The sequence below is a fragment of the Grammomys surdaster genome, unplaced genomic scaffold (genome assembly GCF_004785775.1).
Source record: "Grammomys surdaster isolate TR1022 unplaced genomic scaffold, NIH_TR_1.0 227, whole genome shotgun sequence".
NCBI lineage: Eukaryota > Metazoa > Chordata > Mammalia > Rodentia > Muridae > Grammomys > Grammomys surdaster.
This window is the reverse complement of record NW_021604672.1, coordinates 4,056,984-4,080,611: the sequence shown is the minus strand read 5'-3', so window position 1 is coordinate 4,080,611 and position 23,628 is coordinate 4,056,984. Positions and strand designations below refer to the sequence as shown.

Genomic DNA, 23,628 nt, shown 5'->3' with positions numbered 1-23,628 from the left:
ATAATGTAAGCATTAAATCAAATCCACAACATCTCACCCTTTTCATTCGTTAAAAAGGCCTTTTGTCTTAGATATACATTTAGCATAGTTATAACAGTGATGTAAACTACAAAGTATGTAAACTATAAACTATAAAGTAATAACATCTAGTCTATCAATTTTGTCACTGTAGGTACATTACTATAACATCTATCCTAACCTCCTCCAGGCTTTCTATGAGGTCTGTTCTTAATTCTATCCCTTCAGGCTTCATTTCCTTCATGTACTGAAACATGGGTGTCAAGAACACCTATGAACTACACACTGCTAAATCCAAAGGTCAACTCTGAGTCTTCATCATCTCTGACTTACTGACAGCGTCCAGCATAACTGATGCTCTATCCTGGGTAGATTCCTCCATTTGCCTCCTAGAACAACATGCTCTGCCTCCCTCATTCAGGAGATGGAGTTCAGTGTGAGGACCTTGGCATCTAATGAGGCCGGCAAGAACAAATTAAGGCTTGGGTGTGAGGATGGGCAAGGTAAGGAACTGCAGGTTAGGGAGAGGAAGAGTGTTTAAATACTCACTGAAGAGAGTGAATGGATGAAGAAAATACAGATTCCTTCATGTCTCCTCCCTCTTACTATCAAAGAGCACCGGGACTTGCTCCCTGGTTGTCTTCTCATCTCTGCTGCATCTATCCTTGAATACCTATTCTGAATAGTGTGTGTGTGTGTGTGTGTGTTCCCACATCTGATCCCTAGACCAACATATCAGTTGACAAATTAACATCTCCACACAAATATTTAATAGATAACTCCCACACATGTCAGTATACATGCAGATAACACTTGCCACAATGTTCAGACACAACCTCATGGTTTTCTAGCTTCTGGGATTTCTACGAGAAGTCCTGACCCACTTTCATCCTTACAGTTTTTGGAATGATCCCATTAAAAAACATCATTTTATTTTGTTTTTTTTCTTCTTTCTAAAAAGGATATTTCGTCTACTTCAGAGTCCTATGCTCTTAGTGTTTTCTTGATAATAGCACTTTTAATTTCAAATTTCCAAGAGCTCTTTGCCATGATGTAATTACTCTGTTATCAAAGACTGTTTTATTTTATGACTATAAATTCTCTCATCTCTAAGGATTTTTAAGTACAATCAAGCCATCTTCTGCTGTCCCTTGCAGTATCTATCCTATTCCTCCAACTTCATGTTTCAATTTGTATAATTAGTTTTTCTTGCTTTCTTTCATAGTGGAAACTGTTCTTCAATATCTGGCCATGCCTATAATTTGTTTATACAGAAGAACAAGGTACTAAAATCTTCATTGGAGACACAAATTGGTTGGCTCTACTGCAGTCACTTCAGAGAAATCTGGTGTCTATTCAGTGTTCTCATTTAAGATTGCCAAATGTCTCCCTTGGCATCCTTGTCTGTGGCATCTGCATTCTCTGGAGACAGATTCTCCAGTCCTCTGTCTGCTGTTGGCTTTCTGGTGCTAGGAATGGAAGAAAGCCCGAAACCCTCACTGTTCAACATGGTATTGATCTAATCTCCTGATCTGCCTAGGGTTCCTCATCACAGCCCTTCCTTAGAGTTTATCCTCCTAAGTCCAAAATATCCTTGGTTTAATTTTTTAAGAAATTTCCTGAGAGCCAGCAGAATGTTCATCTCCCTGCCTGGCATGGATTCAGAATCTATACATCCATGTTTCTTATACTCATACACACATACACCACACACACACACACACACACACACACACACACACACAGCCTCACTTCTGCCTTCCTAAGTGAGCCAGACCTCATAACTACCTCCAGCTAAGATTTTGTCAGGACTACCTGGTACCTTCTGAAGCTTTCCCATTTAACCAAGGAGCATGGTTTCTCTCCACTTGTCTCCATATGGTGTTTCCCACTAACACATGTCCCCAAAGCATTCTGTGCATGCCCAAAGCAGAGGCCGTCTGGCCAAGCCCAGCCAGAGAGCTTCTATTTCTTCAAAGACAGAGTTTTCCTCATTGCTTTAAAGTGATACCAGATAAAGGAGAAAATAAAGGTTTGAGCAGTTTTTTTTTCTTTGTGGATTGTTTTGCTTTGTATCCCAGGCTGGCTTGGGATGCTGATCTAAATTAGGCTAGCCTTGAATGCCTCCGGAATTGATTAGGAAATTTGATGCTTTGGATTCCATTATAGCTGAGCCTTTATAATATCATCACCCAAACCTTCAAAGCCATGTTGGTGGCGTATCCCAGCTACTCAGAAGGCTAAAGAAAGATTGGAAGTTCAAAGCTTTATTGGACCACCAAGCGGGCTAGGCCAGCCTGAGCAACTAATTTAGATACTGTCTTAAAATGAAAAAGCAATACTGAGCTGGGGTTGTAGAACAGTGGCACAACATTTACCTACATGCAGGATGTCTTGGCTTCAACCCAGTTACTAAAAAGAAAAATACTCAATCATCAGGCCACAAAGATCCTCCTGGTGTCACGTATAAAGCTAAATTAGTAGAAGTTGCAGACCATCATTATTTTCCTGCCAGTTGTAAAAAAGAAGCAAAAGAGCAGCTTGCCTCAAGGGACTTTGAATCAGTACTCACTAGAGTCTACGCCTGTCTAAGTAAATTAATGCTGAGAACAGAATGAATGAATGTAAGTCATTTCACTACGTTTTGGTATCATCTGGCTGTTGACTTTCCAGTGAGATGCGTGAGGCCCTACCTGTCTCTACCTTGGACTCGGACAAAAGGTCTCTGGCTGGGTTTGGCCTCTGCTTTGGGCATGCACAGAATGCTTTGGTACCAAGCAGCCTGGTTCCACCCTCTTGCTCCGTAGCTATGCTGTTTTATTTGGAGAAGTAAATTTATTTGTGACACGCAGAAATATGTCTTTAAGTCTCACCTCGCTCATTCCATGTCTTTCTGTTAGAAATATAAGTATAAAAAAAAAACCAGAATGGCCTGCCTGCTTATGAATTCCCTCAGGAATGGTTACCAGTTCAAAGCAGGCCAGGGTCTGGGACAAAGGCATTACAGAAGGCTCAGCAAAACAAAACAGAGCTGTAAAAAGGATATAAAGAGGGTATAAACAATCCTTGCTTTCTTCAAATTGAGCATATCCAGCAAAAACAGAACCAAATATCTCTATTACTTCCATTACAAGATAAACCCTTCATTTCTTTACCCTCATTGTATCAAAAACTAAAGCCCAAGGGAATAGGGAAGCATTTGTTGCCTGTGAACCAAGTTTTGGTATTCGCTTTGTCATGTTTACTTGGTTATGAGCAGTATCAGAATGACATGTCCTCATTCAGGTTAGCGCTTTTTCCCAGTGCACCTTTAAGACCACAGAGACGGAAATCAAACCTGAGAGTCACAAAAGCATTCTGAGCTGCAGGCATAACAAAAGGTCTCCTATGCTACGTAAAACTGAGCCTTGATTCACAGATACAGCCATAACACACTTCTGCCATGTGCTTTTCATCTTGGTATGTCTGAATTACCTACACACCGGAGCTCTCCCATAACACCCCCCAAACTCCAGAGCCCCCACCCCCAGCAGAAGGTGATGATGTTTCTTGGCTGTGTAAATAAGAAGAAGTAAGCAGGACTTACTAATCCACACACTTAAGCTGGCACCAGCTTCCCTCTTATTTCTTTATTGGCAAAAAAAATATGTTATGTCCAATTTAATATATATTCAAGTCTGACATACATATATAAATATATATATATATATATATATATGTATCTGGTATCAATTAATGAACCACCATCATCTATCTGTGAATTATTGCCTATAGTAGACACTTCAAATCATGTGATCTTCCAAATAATACTTCTTCCATTTCATATCTTTTAACAAATTATTTTAAAATGTACCACAAAGTTTTGATTTCCAAGTGACCTTCCCTCTCCAAGGACTCTAGAATTCATGGAGTTGATGCTGTCTTTGTTTGTTTGTCTGTTTGTTTGTTTGTTTATTGGTTTATCCTAGGAGTCAACAAAAAGAAAGCAGATACCTTCAAGGAATGGAGTTTCTTGTCTAAGGCACGAGCAAGTTCCAGCATCATTGCACACGGCACGGCTGAATCAGTGGCTCCCACGAACACTCTGCTGTCCCATCGAGGAAAATATTTGGAGTCATAGTGGCAGGCGAGGACCAGGTGTCGTTTCGCTTCTGGATTAAGAGTGCTGATGATGTTTGAGAAGGACCGATATCCGTAGGGCGTCCTACTCAGGAAGGTGTCGACTTCCACAACCCACTCAGCCTGAAGTCTCTGAATTCGCTGCATGATATGCTGAGCAAAACAAACAGTTCTCATTGGTTAGCAGCGTCTCTACAATCGCATGTGATGCCTTCTTTCATTGCTATTGGAACAACAGCCAGCCCAGGCTGGACTGAAAAATGGGGATATGGTGATACCCTAGGTTAGCATTGAATTTATGGTAATCCTCCTTCCTCATCATTCCAGGCACTAGGATTAGTGGCATACATGCCTTGCATGTTTACCGATAGTGATAACATTACTAGTAGTTGTTATTTTAATTAATAGCAGTTTCTCATTGAAAAAAGAGGCTAGTCTTCTTCACTCCTAACCTTTCGCCTACTTATCCATCCCATTCAGTTGTCAATATTTGCCAACACTAGCAATCTGATGTGGATCTTTCTACATACTTCTCTTTGTACAAGCCTCACCAGCACACAAGCACGTATGTTCGAAAGAAGAGTGTGTCCTTTTGTAGGAAAAGTGGCCTACTTTATATACTATTCTACACTTGCTTTGTTCACTTGACAATCTGTCATGGGCACATCTACAATTCAGGGAGCAAATCTAGTTCAGCACTCCTAAAGACTGCTTTTAACATTTGTAAGAAGCTGAAGTACTCTTTTAGAGAAATTAAGCATATTAGATCTATAAACCTCCACTCTAAGCTTTGAAAGAATTACAAAGGACAGCTGTGGGCGTATGTGCCCATGTCCTGAATGCACAGAATGTGCTCCAAGCCTTGAAATGCTTCATGAGTGGTGAACACTGGTGGAACATACTAGCACCCACCTGCTGAGGGCTGTAGAGAAAGTTCCCATAGCAACCGATGGATGGGCATGTGGTCAGACCCTACCTACAGTAAGAATCAATAAGCTAAGCAACTGTAATCCAAACTTTCTTTCTGTATCCATGGTAGGTCCAGACCTATAGCCCAGGGGAATCTCTCAGCACTGCCTCAAGGCCACTTTGGGCCTTCTGGGCAGCATGGTGACAGTGGCAGGAAGCAGGAAGTGAAGAAAGGACCACCATGCCAGAGACTGAAGTCTTCCTTAAGGATGTAAAATGAATGACTTAGAAGTTAGGAATGAGCTCACTGCTGCCTCCCTCTGCTCTTTCCCTGACCTTATTTTTTCTTGGTCTTATTTCTCTCACTCTATCTCTCCCTTCCCCTCCAGTGTTGTTTCCATCTTTATAAGGTGCCTTATTAAAACACATTCCTGAACCTCAGACCACAAATGAGCCATTATAATCACTGACAGTTTGTCCCACAATTAACATCTAGACAGGAGAGACCTTGAGATAAATGAACAAATAGCTCACAATAGCTGGAAACAAACGGGAGGGTTTTTCCTACCAAAGAAATACAGGATTTTCTATTCTGGCCAAGTCTTGTGTGGCCTACAGCCTGCTGATGTAACATGACACACAGGCACAAAGGGCTTTGCACAAGCTACAGCAGGAAGCTTCCAAGGAGAGGGGAACTTAAACAGAGGGGGTGGAGGCTCTGCGAAACACCATCGATCTTGAAAAGGCCAAATAGACAAATCCCTTTGGTGTGTACAGTTGGTAGACTTTAACCTAAACAGTACTCTGCATCCCTTGTCTTGCTTTTTAGCTGCTGCTCTATAGACATGCTGTCTTGTTCCGTTCATCAGAAGAAACACTTAGAGCCTTTTCACAACCAGCTCTCCTGGTTCCCTGACTTTCTTATTCACCCACAAGTCCTATACTATGCTTTGTTCACAGCAGTCTATCATAGGAAACTTGAATTGTCTGTAGCAGAAAATGTGAGTTAATACAATGAGAATATATAAAATCACATGATATAGAACGTTCATTGTTTCACTAGAGAGATCACTGCATCTACGATGAGTTTTTCTGAAGATAAAAATGAGTTATCCCTAGACTTCATTTAGTTCCAGCACATCTGGTGTCCAGATGACAAACCGCTTTATAAAATGGCTTCTTAACACCGATAGTAGGCTGAGAGATGCATTGGAATTTTAAAGTATCTTCTAAAGGTTATCTGTTAGCACTGTTCAGAAGCTTCACCCAGAACCTCATTTCTCAACTCAACTTCCCCACCCTGGGCCCTAACTCCTAAAATCTATATACATACTAACTTGCACAAACAAATCAACAAGAGTCCCTAATAGCTGTCTCTGAAGTAACCTTTTTATATACAAAATAAATGTTTTCATTTATCTTAGTAACTAAGATGAAATTAGGACACCAATACTCAGTGGTATTTTCAGCTTTATAGTCTCCAAGTCTCCACCAGAACTCTCTGAAGGAGGTTCCCCAAACCGTTGCTTTTATCACAATATTCCTAAGGTCTAAACAGCAGTTCACACTTGACTCCAAGGCATCAAAGTCTGGGCCCTCCAGGAATGATGAGGGGATGGGGTGGAGAGATTTTCATTTGGCTTTCTGATTCTGGGTGAGGCAGTAGAGGAAGCTATTCTGGGGTAACATTAGTATATGGTCCTAGCTGTGATGAAATTTAACATAAATTCTAATTTTGAGTATCTGAGAAATTGTGGTATAAGCATCAGATCAGGATTGTTCTGAGAAAGTAGACTCTCCAATACTTACACTAAGTCTGCAAATGTACTACTATGAGGGTTCTGACCCTGCCACTTTAGACTTCCAGTTTTCTGTTCTCTAGGCTATCCCCTACACAAAGCTCTGAGGATCCACACAGGGTTCTCCATTGATGATTGTGCACCAGCAATAAACATACCTACATACCCTTCTCTGAAATTCAGTCTTGACTTTCTAAATTCTATGCATCTCTGATTTGTCTAGCTTGTCTCTTTTAGAAAAGGATCTTGATTGTCCCTCATGAAAATTGGCCACACTTGTGACTTAATTTATTTTCTATGTCTACACTAGAAATCATTGAAATGCTCACAATTTAAAGTTTTCAATTTATTTTTTATAAATAAGTTATATCTTTAGATTAAAATTTAAATTCAATAGTCAATTTGAGTCTCATTGATCACAGGTCATAAATGCAAGTTTTAAGACACAACTCTCCAAAATACTTTTTCTCCAAAAGAACTCATCGAGATGTGCATCTTTCCTGTGACTGCAGGAGTTAACCCACAAACTGACTTTGCATGAAGTCCTCAGGATTCTGAAGCTGAGCATCTTCTTAAGTCATAACCGTGTGTCTTTATGAACTACAGAGTATCTGACCTAGTTCCCAAGATGCCTAAGGGAACCATTTTTGTTATTGGGGCTGCTTAAATTTGGCTCTGAATGAAAGGCTGTGACCCCACTCAATGTAAGATCCTTAGCACGGTCCCTCATAATAATTGTCTCTTTTTCAGTTTCAAATAAAGAAGCCTTTTCTCTTCCACAGCTTAGGGGTCATTAAAGACTAGTGATAGTAATTTTCTTATTAAAAATAATAAAACTGAATCTCTTAGGTAAAATTTATTTGTGTCATTTATTTTTAATTGATTATTTGGAAATCTCACATTATGCACCCAGATAACACTCATCTCCCAGTCTTCCCATGCCCAATCCCCTCCTCAGTGGTCTCTCCATCCAAAAGAGGAAAAAGCAAGCCCATTTGTGTTACTCGTATACTCACTGGGATATGGTCAGTCCCATCCCAATTCCTAGTGGTCAGCTCCCCAGAGGAGAATGAGTCTTTTTCTGCCTGTATCCCTCACCAGAGCCATCAACTGAGGAAAACCAAGCTGGGGGAGGGGCAAAGCCAGCTCTCCCACAAGAGACAGGGCTAATAAAATTTCTAACATTATCATCTTGTTATCATCTACTGCTAGCCTAGTGCCCATCATATTCTAAAATACTGCCAATACATTTCTCCTTTGCTTCTGTCCCTTCAAGACAGTAGTCAATGCTATTGTAGACTTGATGACACTCAGATGAATATTTATCTTCAGATATTCCTTTTTAACTTTTTATTTTGTGTATGCAGTATATGCATGTGATGTCAGAGCTGTTGGGTTTCCCTAGAGCTAGAGTTACAAGCAGTTGTGAACCACTCGGTGTGGGTGCTAGGAACTATACTGTGCTCCTCTGCAAGAGCAATATATTCCCTTAACTGCTGAGCCATCTCTCCAGCCCCTAAATGTATATCTTTTAAATCATAACAATACCTATGCATACTGTTTATGCTAAGAAGACACAGCTTCAACAATGTTCAATATGTTTAAGATCTCCTAGGAATAAGGAACTTGAGCCTCAAGTATACAGATGTGTATCTGCATGTACATAACCTTCTGAGCCAACAGAGTGAGAAAATGGGAAAGATTAGATGAAGTGATTATCATAGACCCAGGTTGTTTCCCGACGAGGAACTGAGGACTTTGAGAAGCAAACATTCTGATACTTCCAAGAAAATTCTTAGGACATGAGGCCTTGAGAAAATGTGAGATAAATAATGTGTATCTCGCTCTCTAGTGTGCCATGGGGAGACCCAGAACTGAAGCTATTGGGTTCATTTATCATTGATCTAATTCCTTCCAAATATCTAGTGATTAGAAAACAAAGCAGATCTGAGTTCAAGTTGCTAGTATAACTGCAAATAAATTAATTCAGATTACTAAGCCTCGGGTCTTTTTAAATAAGTATATTGGGATAGGAATGTAGCATTTTTGTAGAAACTAAATGTGCTGTTCGAAAGTTGGTCATCATCCATCCAGGCATGGTAGATCACAACTGCAATCCTATATCCTGGGAGAATCAGACAAAAGGTACCCCCAAGTTTAAGACTAGCATGAGCTACATGGTAGACCATCCTGGATCATAAAGTGATGCTGTGTATCATATTATACATATATATATATATATATATATATATATATATATATATATATACACACACACATATGGAAGAGAGCTAGGAAAGGACAAAAGTTGGCCATCATCACCACCATCACCATTGCCATCATCATCATCATCATCCCCTTCTCTTCCTCCCCTTCTTCCTCATCATCCTCATCTTCCTCATCAGCATCACCATTTCTCAATGTTTCTGAAGGCTAAAATAATCAAGTCTGTTAGGGCTTTGTGGGGGATTGGTTCTAATGCTTTGAACTAATCCAGCCCCCCAAATCTGGAATCTGTGTGTCCAAACACTAAAGGTCCTTGTCGCCAGTTGGTTTTTGATTGATCAATAATGGCCAATGGCTGGGAGGAATCTTTAGATTTGCACAGACTGGGAACAGGAAAGAGGAAGAGGCAGAAATTTCCATGACCAGACCCAAAGGCCGGCTGACTCGTAAGAATCGGGGAAAGTAGCCACAAAGGCCACTTCCCCAATTGTGTTTGGTGTAGCAGAGATGAAATATAAATTTTAAAAGATGTTAAGTTAGGAGTACAGGAAGGGAGTGTTTGCTAGCAGCGGGAAGGATTAGAAATGCCCAACCATTAAGCTAGTCAAGGCATATTAAAATTAACTGGTGTGTGTGTGTGTGTGTGTGTGTGTGTGTGTGTGTGTGTGTGTGTGAATCCAGATAGCTCTTGGGTGAACGTATGTATGTGACTCGTCGGGTGCACAGAGTGGTTAGCTAAACTCACTGCAACAGGCCTCATCTAGGAGCTACTCAAATGGGAAGAGGGGGCTAAAAAAGCCAACACACACATCTGTCAAGGGTACTTGGGGGGGAGGAGAAGCTTCATGAAGAAAAAGAGCCACGAGCTGGGTAGATGAAGCACATGTCTCTCTAGAGACAGCAGTAGTTGCCAAGGTTTTTGTCTAAGAAGTTGACCAAGTAGAATATTTAGTAAAAGGCTCTGAGAGGTCAGACCCATTCCTTTCCAAGCTGTCCCTGGATGAGATTAGTTTGGAAAAAGAAGGCATTGAAAGGTAGGATTTTGTGTGGCTCAGGCAGATTGACAAGGAGAAATTCAAGGTCTAGCCCAGTTTATAGCCTATTCGTCCCTTTACAGCACTGCCCTCCAAACAGCAGTGGTAAAATCAATGAACCTAGAAATAAAATAGAATATCTAAGTAAATTACGGGTAATAACAATGAACAGTTTTCCAAAAACTTTCATTACAGCTAATATTGTTAAACATCCTTGTCTGTAAAATACACCATAGGTTTTCACTGTGGGTCAAAGTAAATGTCTGAGAAGCTCAGCTGTAGACAGAAGCTAATCATTGGGTTCAGCCAAGAAAACAATTTCTCTCAAGAGGAAAAAGGCTGGCAGCTCAGTGACTCACTCTTGCCCTGGAACTGCTAAGCAAGCTAAGTTGAAGTTTGGATTCTGGGGTCCACAAAAATTGGTTAGTAAGCTAGGATTGTGTCCTTGAAGTGGGCAAGAGCAGGGGGCGTAGGGTCCTGAATTATTGCTTCGGTAGCCAAGGCAGTGATGTCACACATAAACTGATTTTCAGTAAATGTGTGTCATTCAATTCAGAATAGACACTCTCAGGTGTGTGCCTTTCTTGGTTACCTCTGAGAGTGACTAATAAGATAATGTTGTACGTGACTCAGAACTTAAGCCTCCATCTTATCCCTTACTGGAAAGCAAAGTATTTTTTTTATTTACAAAGTATTTTTTTTTTACACCTCAAATGATATCCCTCTTCCCAGCACCCATCCATAAGCCCCCCAACCCACAACCTTCCTCTCCTCACTCCCCTTTGTCTCTATGAGGGTGCTCCCCCACCCAACCACCTTCTCCCACCCCACCCCTCCAGCATCCCCCTACACTGGGGCATCAAATCTCCACAGGACCAAGGGCCTCCCCTCCCATTGATGTCAAACAAGGCCATCCTCTGCTACATATGTATCTGGAGCCATGGGTCCCTTCTTGTACACTCCTTGATTGGTGGTCTACTCCCTGGGAACACTGGGTTGTCCAGCCAGCTGATATTGTTCTTCCTATGAAGTTGCAATCCCCCTCAGCTCCTCCAGTCCTTCTGACATCTCCCCTACCAGGGTCCATAAGCTCAGTCTGATGGTTGGCTCCAAGCATCCACATCGAAAGACAATATTTAAAACCTTTAGGTGTGCACTACGTTCTCACCTGACGAGCAGAATAGCTTCCTGGTGATCCGGGATATCGTTCTATCAGTAATGGTCTCAGGTCATTTTGCCACATTTCAGAAATGCTGGTTCCTTCTGCAACTTGCCGAAGAGATGAAGAATTCAAATGTACTGGTTGGTGGAGGTTCTGTGATCAAATAAAAAGTATTTAGCTCCAATTGTATGTGTTTAAGACTTAGCATGGTACATTTGTGGTTAGTGGCTTTAAAAACCTCAAAATAAAAGGAGTAAGGTTTATGACATATGAGGTAAAAGGACTCAACTGTAAAATTGTCTCCTTGAAACATCTAGATTTTGGCAGCTTGTTTTAAAAACAAAATTGAAAGTATGCTTTCCTGGCAAGTCATGCTTACAATTGGTGTAACTTCAGATGACTTTTCTGAATAATTGCTTTGTAAAACTGAGGTTTAAAAATAACAGCTATGGGCTGGTGAGATGGCTAAGTGGATAAGCACTTGCCAACAAGCTGGGAGAGCTGAGTTCTATCTCTGGGACATACATGGTATAAGAAGAAAACTGACTCCAGGAAGTCATCCTTTGACCTCCATACATATACCATGGTGTACACACACACACACACACACACATAATTTAAAAATGAATAACAACTATACAAAGTACCAATACTAAGGAGGCAGAGGCATGAACATTACAAGTTCAATGCCAGCCTGGACTACACAGAGGAACTCTATGTCGAAACACCAACGAAACAACAATAAAATAAAATTTTTTGAGACTGTTATCTGAAGAGAATTTAATACTTAAAAAACTGAAGACAGCAAAGAAATGCACTGTTAGTAGGGGGGGTTTATAACAGGCAATGAGGCACTTCAGAACTGTAAAGCAGGAAAGCCAGAGACAAGACCTTCAGCTGCCATCTGCAGATTCAATGATGTCAGCCAGCTCTCTTCATTTCTCACCCCAGGCAGAACCTAGTAAATACAGATGTTCTGTATCTACACTGTCCAGTACAGGAGGCTACAAGCCATTCGTGACTATTAAGACTTAAGAAATAGCTAGAAAATTGAGCTGTGCTTTGAGTGTAATATATATACCAGGTTTGGGGGGGTTGGAATTTTTATTTTTTGCTCTTGTTTTTGAGACAGTGTCTCACTGTGTGTCCTTGGCTGATCCGGAGTGCATTAAGTAGACCAGGCTGGCCTCCAACTACCAAGCTCTGGGATTAAAGGTATGCACCACCACACCTGGAAAATATACCACTTTTTAAGACTTTTTTTATAAGAAGAAGAAATTACATCATTCATATTTCTCTGGGTATGCGATGAAACAATTTTTACTATGCTATAAGAGAAATATTGTTTTAAATTAGTTTCACCTCTAACCTCTTAATGTAGATAGTAGAATATTTTAAATTACGTTCCTTGGGGCTGAAGAAAAGAACACCAGCTCCTCTTAAACAAGACAAGGTTTTAATTCCCAGCACCTATATGGTGGTTTACAACCATCTAAACCTTCAGTCTTAGGGGAATCCAGTGCCTTCTTCTGGGCATCAGGCACACATGTGGTACAGGCATACATGTAGACAGAACACACATACACACTGTGCTGGCTAATTTTATGTCAACCTGACACAAGTGCTGGGGGACCAGCTCCGGTATGGTGGGATGATCTTCTTTCTTCTTGAGGCAGCGGAGGGGGAAGAGCATCAGTGGAGGGTAAGACTTTGTCTTACAAGATATTTAGGGTTGCTGTATAATAAAAGTTTACTTATCTAAGTCTAAGTTACTATGCTATTGTAGATGACCCACCTTCTGTGATCCTCTGAGGCCAGAAACTGCAGTTTCTGGCACTTAACACCTCCTCCTAAAAACAGCAAAGAATTAAGTAAATAGCCTTTGTACTATCGCAGCAGGAACTGCTGGGCTCTAACTTACACCTGCTAGTCTGAGGTCACAGGAAGAAAAGACACTTAGAGATGTGATTATAGAGTTTATTACTAAGTATAGAAAGTTTTCTATGAAAGCTATCTAAGGGGGAAAGTGGAAAGATCCTAAGTGGGTAAAAAAAAAAATCTAGTAAGGGAAAAATTCTTCTAAGGGAAAAAATTCTTCTAGGCAGGGAAGAAGGAAAGGAAGGAATGAACCTCTCTTTGACTTCGTTTTCAGTACTTATACATCTTTCAGAATACATAATCACATATTACAAAGTTCATCACAAGTTTAAACCAAAAATCAAATCATAAATTGAAATAGAAGTTTACAACAGAGAATATTTACATGCATATCCATTAGGAGTAATAATCTGGCTAAACTTCCATCACCTGTCTAGCTCCACAGGTTCACTGAAGGTTTAATAACTAAGTTATTAGTGAAGTTTTGTATAGATAAACCCAGGCAATATTTTATCTTCTGTCCTAGCACCTATAATAAATTGTTAGTTCCCTTTTTATGACCTTTGGTTAGTTGTTTTACAACCTCTTGGAATGTGCTCTGAATAGGAGAAGATTTGGTTACTATCTAAGAGCAATTAACTGATGATACTTGGGAGACTGGCAGAGTTCTCCTTGAAGTTTTGACTACCAGAAAAGGACCTAATAGCAGTTCTGTTATAAAGGAGCTTAATAATCATAGATATAATTTTAGGAATTTTTATAGATTATCATTAAGACTTAAGAAGTCATCTATTTGTCTATATAGCATCACTACAAGACAGTACATCTTCATGTATCTGTAGAGATCTGCTCCAAAGGAGTGTGCTACTGCTTAGTGATTGTTATATATGTTTAATAATAATAGGAAAAGCATATTAATAGCAGGAATCTTTCCTAAAATGAATCCCTTACAGTCTTGCTGATAAGGGCACACTTGTTGCAGATTATATAATAATCCAAGGCAAGCCATTTCAGGATGATCACCTGCTAGTTATTAGCTTGTCCCATTATGGCTCCTGTCACGCAAGCTAGAGTCATCTGAGAGGAGGTAACATCAATTGAGAAAATGCCTCCATAAGACTGAGCTGTAGGCAAGCCTGTAGAGCATTTTTATAGTTAGAAATTGATGGGGGAAAGCCCACTCCATTGTGGGTGGTGCCATCCTTTTGCTGGTGGTCCTGTGTTCTAGAAGAAAGCAGACTGAGCAAGCCATAAGGAGCAAGCCAGTAAGCAGCACCCCACCAAGGCTCCTGCATCAGCTCCTGCCATGTTTGAGTTCCTGCCCTGGCTTCCCTCAGTAATGGACTGTCACCTCTAAGTGTAAACTGAAATAAACCCTTTCCTCCCTCCCCAAGTTGCTCTGGTCATGATGTTTCATCCCAACAATAGTAACCCTAAATAGGGCATACATAATATAAAATAAAAACAAGTCTTAAAAATAAAATGATATACATGCATTTATCTGTTTCATTTTACATTTCAGTGCATGGGTGTGTGTGTACACATGTGTGTGTGGGTTGTGTGACACAGTGTGTATACACGGAGGGCAGAAGACAACTTCAGGTCTTGGTGCCCACCTTCCACCTTGTTTAGGACAGGGTCTCTCTACTGCTTTATCCACTGTGTACATCAGGTTCAATGCCTATACGCTTTGGGGCTTTCCTGTCCCAATCTCTCGTCTCCCCATAGGCATTAGGATTACAGGGCCCCCACACTACTCGCATTGGACTCTGAGGGTTAAATTCACAGCCTCATACCTGCGCAGCAAGCACTTGTACACACCAAGCCTTCTTCCCAGCCCTCGATTTCTATCAGTGCAGACTCAGGATGGATGATATCCCTCTCAACATGAGCTTGACAACTGTAAAACTGGCTAAATAGCAACTCTTTTAAATCATCAACTTAATTGTCTCATATTCTGTTACAGTTCTAATACTCTTTAGAACACTTATATATTAAATTAAACTTTAAAAGTTCAATAGACCTGCTGTTCAAATGTATATCCTGACTATGACTTTACACATGCTGAACTTTTCTTAGGACACCCAGAATGACAAATCAGCCATTTATTACAAGTTCATCAAACACTCCATGGGGACGTGGCACTCCTCCTCATAGGGAAATGAATGACTGATCAAACAAGTTCTTCCCTAATGAGAATGAGGAGAGTGACATAGGGACATTGAGTTCTCTGAAATGCAAAACAGAAATTGAGAGAGCTCTGCCCATCCTCCACTTCCTTCCAGGATTAGTGTTAACTGCATACATTAAAATAATCACACAGGTAATTCCCTCCATATGAACCACCCACACAGCTAATGAGACACTGTAGACACAGAGACCTCTGCTGCCTCGTTGCTTATACCCCTTTGCACTTCGGGATAGCCCAATGTTACTACTCTCCAGTGTTTATCATACAAAGAGCACAGGCTGTTGGATCAGATATTATATTCTTTTAACTCAGCACTCACCACTAGCTATAACTCTGGCTGTGTTACTTACCCTCAACAAGGCTCCATTTCCTTGTCTGAAAAATGGAGGTGATAATACCGGCATCCAAAGGTACTTAGGACTAAATGAGCCAATGCATACAGATTGCCTAGTAAATATCCAAGGTGCTAGTTTTCCCTATCATACAGTAAAACAGTATAGAATGTGAGGCCTGGATAAGTCACTTAGAGATAATCTAGTCCAACCCCTTGATAGCCACCAATGGAAACTGAGGTCTGTAAAAACCAGCCGTAGAGAGCTAAATGTAAATCTATAAAAAGGACTTCCAATCTGGTGCTCATTCTTCTGCTTCATCTCCACACTTCCGCTTTACTCTTGACTATTGATACTGTGCCTGAATATATTAAGACTTTGGTTTTTTTTATTGGGAATAATATTTTTAAACCATTTTTCTAGGGAACAGGGAGATGACTCAATGGGTACAGGCACCTGCTGCCGCATCTGAGGAACGTAAGTTCAATCCCCTGAACCCACATGGTGGAAGGAGAAAACCGTCTCCTGCATGTTGTCCTCTGGGCTCTGCATAGGTGTAATGGTACACGTACACACACACACACACACACACACTAAGAAGTGTATTTCTTTCATATGTCATTCACTGGGGGATAAAGATTCAACTAGAAACTTTATAGACATAAATTCATGAGATGACATGAGAGTAGAACCAAACTGGGGGACAAAGGGGACTATGGGTGTGTCTGGAAGGAATGCTTGCAGAGCACAGGAGTAGCCTATGCTTAAAGTGCATTATGCACTTGCATAGAAATGGCCTTATGTAATCCTATTACAATAGATAAATATATTTCCTAAACAAACTTGTTATTGAGGGCTTTAAATTCCTTAGTACCCCCAGTGTCTAAGTCCTCGTGTTAGATATTAAACATTAGAAGAAGAAAGCTGAATCTAAAGAACAACAACAAAAAAAGTGAAGTGACAGCCAAAGAAAATGGGGGCAGGAAGGGAAATCTCCATGGTTGTTCCTTCCCAATGAATACCTGTGTATCTCTCCCACTGCCTTCCAAGTCCCAGCATAAGCTGCAGGCTCCCATTCATCACGTTTTGGTCACCCTGGCATCCAGGCACTTTGAGTTCTATCTCTTAAGATCTTGGCATCCCAGCAATGCAGTCTGCCCTTCAAATTGTTTCCTTCCTCTTCACCTTCAAAACTCCTGTCTTCTTCGTGCTTCAGACTGACGGCCACTCTCCAGTGTCGTGTTTAATATCTGTATTACACATAAGTCATGAGCTCCAGGAGAGCTAGAACTCTCTCCCATTTACCTGTCTCTCTCCAGAGTCACAAGGGTGTGGTCCACACTGAGCACCTGATAACTACTCGGTAATTTCAAGTAATGGACAGATAAACTAAGCATTTTTCTAAAACTATCTTGGCTAAAAATGTGTTTATATAGTAAAGAAGTAAAAATCACAACTCTGTCTTCATAAATACTGAAGCCAGAAGAGACATGAGGCTGCCTGGTGCAAGGGGACAAGACAAATCTTAGTTCTGGGTGGCTAGCCATTACAAGGGGACAAGAAGTCCTACTTCTGTGCATGTGAACTTTGCTCTTTTTAAATTTCTGCACAATGCTTCTGACAATTCACAGCTCATTGGCCCAGTGAGGTAACAGTGACAACTACAAACTTTCATGTCAAAATCTGTTTCAAGGGCCAGAGATATGTCTCTGTTAAAGGTATTTGCCGTGAAGCATGATAACCTGAGTCCAATCCCCAGATTCTATATTGTAGGAGAAAGCTGACTGCAGCAACTTGTTCTTTGACACCCCCCGACACACACACCACATAAATAAATGAATAAATATTCTAATTTACACAACCATTTTATCAATGGCTCTTTTTCTATTCATTGTCCATTGCTCCAACCTCAGAGCCAACCTAGTCACTGTGGGCAGAGTTCTTCACTTCATGCCGACAGTGAAAGGAAATCAAAGTTGTGTTTAAATACATGCTTTACAGGAGCTTGAAAAAAATCTCAAAAGACTTAAGAAAAGCAAGAGTGAAATAAATAACTCTTCATGATCTCTGTATTTGCTCCCTTCCATGTTGCTGTGACACAGTGCCATACAATCACAGTTTAAGAAAAGAAGGGTTCAGTGTGCTCAGTCTGAAGGCTCTTGATACAAAGTAAATGTGTACAGGCCAATGAGACAGCTGCTCACAGTACAGCACAGTCCGGATGCAGAGAGATAAATGCTGCTACTTTGCTTCTTTTTGGCCTTTTAGTCATCCTGTCTGGGACTCTAGCCTATGCACTGGGGCCACCCACATGGAGGATGTGTCTTCCCACCCTTTTAACCCAATCTAGAAATTCTCCCACAGACATGCCCAGAGGCTTGTCTCCTAGGTGGTTCTAGAGTCTTGCCAAATTGGTGAACAGTATTTAAGTATCACAGTCGCCAACTGCAAAAGATACTGTGTGTAAAAGCTAGATGTCAAATGAGTGTTTTTAAAATTCTTTGTAGCTGAGTAAGTTCAGCAGACAGAACCGTGGATGCCCCTGAATGTGCACTTTCAACGCCCATCCACTCTTCCACCTCCTGAGCTAAACAACAAAAACGACTGATTTCATAGGTGCACTTCAATAAAGAGCTCCTTCCCCCTTCTTTCTGGACCAGATGAATCTGAAAAATCACAGAAATAACAAACTTCCTAGTTGGTGAAGAACGTTGAAAGCAAAGCAACTAGAGTCAATTGTGCAAGCCCCTCGACTAACAAAAAGCTCTTGCAGAAAAACATACATACAGCTTGCGTATGCTGAACAGCATACAGGCAACTAAAACATTGTTTCTCAACCTGGGGGTCTCGACCCCCTCTGGAGGTTCAATCAACCTTTCCAAAGGGGTCACCTAAGACCATCTGCATATCAGATACTTACGTTACAACTCATAATAGAAGGAAAATTACAGCTATGAAGTAGCAACAAAAATAATTTTATGGTTGGGAGTAACCGCAACATGAGGAACTGTATCAAGAGGTCACAGCGTTAGGAAGGTTGAGAACCAAAGGACTCTTACTCTCAGAACTCACTAAGCATAAAAGCCTGTTTCAAAACAAGAATGAGTATGACAGAAGTGGGAAGGATAGCCTCAGGGGACAGGAACTGGACCCCACACAATGTTGAAGCTGGGTGTGGGGGTGCATACATGTGATTCCCAGCACATAAGAACCAAAGACAGGAGAATCATTCCAACTCTGAAGCCAGTCTGCCCTACACAGTAAGCTCCAGTCCTACAACAGGGCAGCATAGTGATACTCTGGCCCCAAACAAACAAAACAAGACAGCATAAAACCCGAGGGCAAGTGCAAATCCCAGGCTTACACTAGGTGCATTTCAATGGAAAGGTACTTCAGCTGTTTCTGTTGGTGCCAACGTTCTCAGAGAAACAAGGCTCTGTTACACCAAGGGCCTTGTCTTTTCATCCAGGCAGAAAGGACAATGAAGTCTGCTCTAGGTGACAAGAATCAGCTAAAACAAACCTGTGAACCAGATATCCTGAAGCGTCTCCATCTAATCACTGGGACCCAGGCATTTCATTACATAATTTGGAGAGGCCAAAACACTGCAAGGGGAGATCATTACAGAAATGCAGCCAATTCAAGCTTCTTTCACGAACATTCCAGACAGTCCTCAGATTAAACTTTTGCTACCTGCAAGTTCCACTCAGCCAGTAGTTACTGAAATGTGTGCATGAGCCACGGATGGTACATACACAGCAGGGAAAGGAGCTGGAAATTGACCAAGATGCTGCCTTTTTGCCCAGTGCAAACAGGTTCGCTACTTAAAATCAGAGGTGAGAGGGAAACACAACAGAGGGACCAACCCTAGCAGCTCATTGAGTAAAAAAGCCTGAGAAAAATGTCCTAACGTGTAAAACAGGTGTCATGTTTCTAAACCACAAGATGGTAGCGACTCCAAGATGACAGTTGGTTTTCTCCCTGCACTAGAGGTCTTCACCCGGGCCTTGCTGTCCCTGCCTTGGGCACAGGTGGAAGAGTGGCTGTGTAAAGGCAGAGAGGGGAAATCTTAGGGCAGTTAGAATAGCAAGTGGTTCAAAACCAGAGAAGTTTGTAACTCCTCTGGACCCTTGCGAGTCTTTGCCTCTCCACCTCTAACATGACTTGAATTTTCCTCCTTCAGCATTGTCACAATAAAGGAAAAATTCTTCCAGTCAAAATATGTTGTGTCTCAGCTTTATCGATAGAGATTTGGAAGCAACCTCAATGTTCAAGACAAAAAAATAAATTATCAGCTGATGGTGGTTTTGAAATCATCAAACTATGCTTTCAGGGAATTTTATCAGCTTACAGGAAGATTCATGAAGTACTATTAATCATATTAAACTGGATGTGCAATACTGACTTCAAAAAAATACTTATGCATATTTATTTTTAAATAATTAACATGCATTGAGCCTTTAATGTAAGCTAGAGACTGTGCTGTTTAACATACTCATTCATTCCTTATAACAAGCTAAAACTTAATCATTGTTACTCATCTCTATAAATATCTCTCTCTCTCTCTCTCTCTCTCTCTCTCTCTCTCTCTCTCTGTGTGTGTGTGTGTGTGTGTGTGTGTGTGTGTGTGTGTGTGTGTATACATGGAGGGGGCAATAAGAACACCCAAAAGAAAAATGAAATTGTATGTGATGCTAGTTTACTCTTTAGAATACTTTGTTTTGTGTTTTTTGAACTTTTCTAGAACGAGCACATGTTACACACACAGCTAGGGCATGTGAAGTGAGGCTGCACCATTCAGCTCATCGGAGCTAGCACGACTTTTAAAACGTAGGGAGCTTTTCACCAGCCAGCAGTCGTCATCTAAAGGAGAGTTGATTTAATGAGATTTAAAAAATATTAAACCTAAAGAATGGGTCTGTAAAATAGAGCCAGGCTGAGGGTGAGGGAGGGTGGGATTCAGGAACAGTCATCAGATACAGATCAACCTTCAGCATAATGATAACTCAAAAACTAGAGGAACTGAGAATCTAGGGGTGTGGGAAGAAAAGATGTCCCCCAAACACATGAATCCCTACACACACACACACACACACACACACAGACACACACACACATGCACAGGTACACACATGCTCCTGGGCTACCTAGACACTGTTCCTCAGTCAGCCAATATTTATCTACCTTAGAAAAGAGAAAGTAAAGCAGAACTGGAAAGATCAGGGTTCCTGATTTCCAGTCTGTAAACGGAGATAACGCATGTTCTTCCCCGGTACTGAGATTCAAGTGAGATGGTTTTATCTGTCTGACAACTGGTACCTTCATGTCAATACCCTTCTGAATACACACATACATGGGCCCAGTCGGAAGTGGGATCATTTGTTTCTATGAATGGTTTCTAGGCTTCAAATCACTGAATCATGGTTCTAAAGACAGTCATAAACTAGGGTTGCACATCAGATGCTACTCCAAGAGACACACCTCTATTTCTAAACAAAGGCAATGGATTTCAAAACTGATGCTTTCGTTATCATACTTCTCCTGTTGGCAGACCAGTACACCAAGAGCGTGCCTTGTCTGATTAAAACAGTCGAACATCATGGAAGGCAGGAAGACGTGCATTTAAGTGTAGGCTGATTCATCTCCCAGGCTGTAAAGTGTAACTGGCTGCCCAGAAGACTTTATGGAGGCCTTTAGAACTCGGAGAGCAGGAAGAGCTATTAACTGAGAAATGTCATGGCTGACTGACATTCATTCCTGCCATTTGAGAGTGTTTGTTTTCCCAGTGAAACAGTTGTTAGAAGCTTCTTAAGATAAAGAAAACAGAAATTCATATTTCAAAAGACATTTCTCACAAGTTAAATCTGAATTAGTTTAAAACATTTTAAGAACACCACAAGAACACGGCCCATGGAATCAACTGACCAGAACTCAGGTGGGCTCAAAGATCAGAGAGCCTGTTTGGGTCGGACCTAGGTCCTCTGCACATGTTATGGTTGTGTAACTCAGTGATCTTCTGGTACTAACAGTGGGAACAGGGACTGTCTCTGACTCTGCTGCCTGCCTTTGGGACCCTTTCCCCATTACTGGGCTGCCTCATCCAGCCTTGAGGTGCCTGGTCCTATTGTAGGTTTGGTTAATGTCCCTAGGAGGCCTGCTCTTTTCTGAGGAGAGGTGGAGGAAGGGGTGAATCTGGGAGGAAAGGGGAGCAGAGGGAGGGGAAATTGCAGTAGAGATTAATATATGAGAGAAGAAGAAATAAAAAGGAAATTTTCTTTTAAAAAGAAGAATCACAGAATGTTCTCCCGTCTAGAAACACCCCTGCCTGCTACACATGCCCACAGTCAGGCCCTGGCTGTAGCTCCTCCCCTGGCAATATAGCTTACCCATTTAAATGTCTTAAAAACAAATTTGGCCTGGTGCCACATTCTGGTATTAAAGTCCCTTCTCAGAGCTTGACCTCCATGGTACCCCTAAAGCCTTGCAGGAGAAGATTTTGCCCAACCGCTTGAGCAGCACTTCCCGGCCTCTGTGGGACGCTGTTTTACTCATCCTGGAGAGACTGAAGTTGTGCTGTTGACTTCCCAGGCCCATGTAAATGGGAATCTGTTGCTGTGCCTAAGCCTGAGCTCACCTGAAGTAGGCCGTTCACACACAAGTGCATGAGACTAACCGGGAATGAGCATTTTAGACGTGCAGAAACGCTAAAAGCATTTCAAATACTCGTTTAGTAACGTTGTCGGAAGTTTCTATCTCGAGACCAACGCTTTTCTTAGTTTCTTTAAGGATATGCGTTTTATTCCAAAACCGTCATCATCTGCACAGCTCGTAGCAATTTCATGATTTCAAAACTGTTGTACAAGAAAGGGAAATAATTGTGAATCTATTTTCTTCACACAAAGCGACTTGGCCAATCATTTTTATTCTGAATTCCTTAAATGAGATTTCCACAACTGAATTCATTTATCTGAAAACAGCGTGAGTCTCTTTTAAATATTTAACAATACGCGGGCTCTGAGTCCACAAAGAAACTCAATCCCCATGGAGTATTCTTGAATTCAGTAGTCAGGGATACGCGGGGACACCCCTAGGCACGCAGTCTAGGCACCCAGGAGCGAGCGCGGGCCTCGCAGGTCGAGATCGGGCAGTGGCGCCCCCGTGTCCCTGTTCTTCCACAGCCAGGGAGATATACTTCCTGCGCCTATCAGCACCCCCATCAGAGTGCAGCCAAAGGAAGGCGGGTGACATCACCCAGCCCCCAGGCTACTCAAGCGCAGCCCCGAGACCAGCCCTGGCGCCCAGACTTGGGAGAGAGAGCGCATTGGCCTCCCAGGAGCTGAGCGAGGACTTGGTGACTGGGCAGGGGGACAGCATCTCTGACCGGTCTCCCGCTAGTCCAGGAGAAGGTGGCGGAGTCCCAGGTCCTGACACCCTCCAACAGTCACTCAGGTACAGAAAGCAGCAGCGGCCCCTCACCTTCTCCTGCGTCCAGGCAGCGGAGACCGGACTCAGATTCCCGGCTGTCAGAGACAGGACGATCGCCAGCAGCAGGTGGAGGGTGCCCACGACGCGCCGGTCTTCACCGCCTGCCATCTCTGCAAGAGTGTGTGGGTGCGGATTCCCGGGGCCGCCGGCGGTCACGAGCCCGGGAACGCGCGCCAGTCGCCCTGCCTTCTCCCTTCTCCACCCCTGGATTGACAGTGTCTGCCTCCCAGTCGCCTCCTGTGGCCTCCCTCCTGTGGCCTCCCGTTGAGCAAGCACAAACCAGCAGTCTTCTTCTCCTAGAAGCCTGCAAGCCAGGGCACTGGGCTTCCCTGGGTGACACGAGCTTTGGAATCCAAGGAACAAAGAAAGCCACTTCCTTATTTTAGAAAAGATGGGTGGAAGGAAAGAAGGAAGGAAGGAAGGAAGGAAGGAAGGAAGGAAGGAAGGAAGGAAGGAAGGAAGGAAGGAAGGAAGG

At 42.0% G+C, this 23,628-nt stretch overlaps 1 protein-coding gene across 2 annotated transcripts in view; it reads right to left on the bottom strand.

Annotated features, from left to right (window-relative positions):
• Qpct (glutaminyl-peptide cyclotransferase) overlaps window positions 1-23,622 on the bottom strand; it is a 34,705-nt gene extending 11,083 nt beyond the window's left edge. The window contains exons 1-3 of one of the 2 annotated variants that reach the window (XM_028773446.1): window positions 23,145-23,622; window positions 11,274-11,420; window positions 4,012-4,290 (exon numbers count right to left, since the gene is read on the bottom strand). In XM_028773446.1, coding sequence (XP_028629279.1) covers window positions 4,012-4,290; window positions 11,274-11,420; window positions 23,145-23,261 — 543 coding nt within the window. In that variant the 5' untranslated portion in view covers window positions 23,262-23,622. The remainder of the gene's footprint in view (window positions 1-4,011; window positions 4,291-11,273; window positions 11,421-23,144) is intronic. The other variant, XM_028773447.1, reaches the window with a different exon arrangement.
• Window positions 23,623-23,628: the final 6 nt, after the last annotated feature.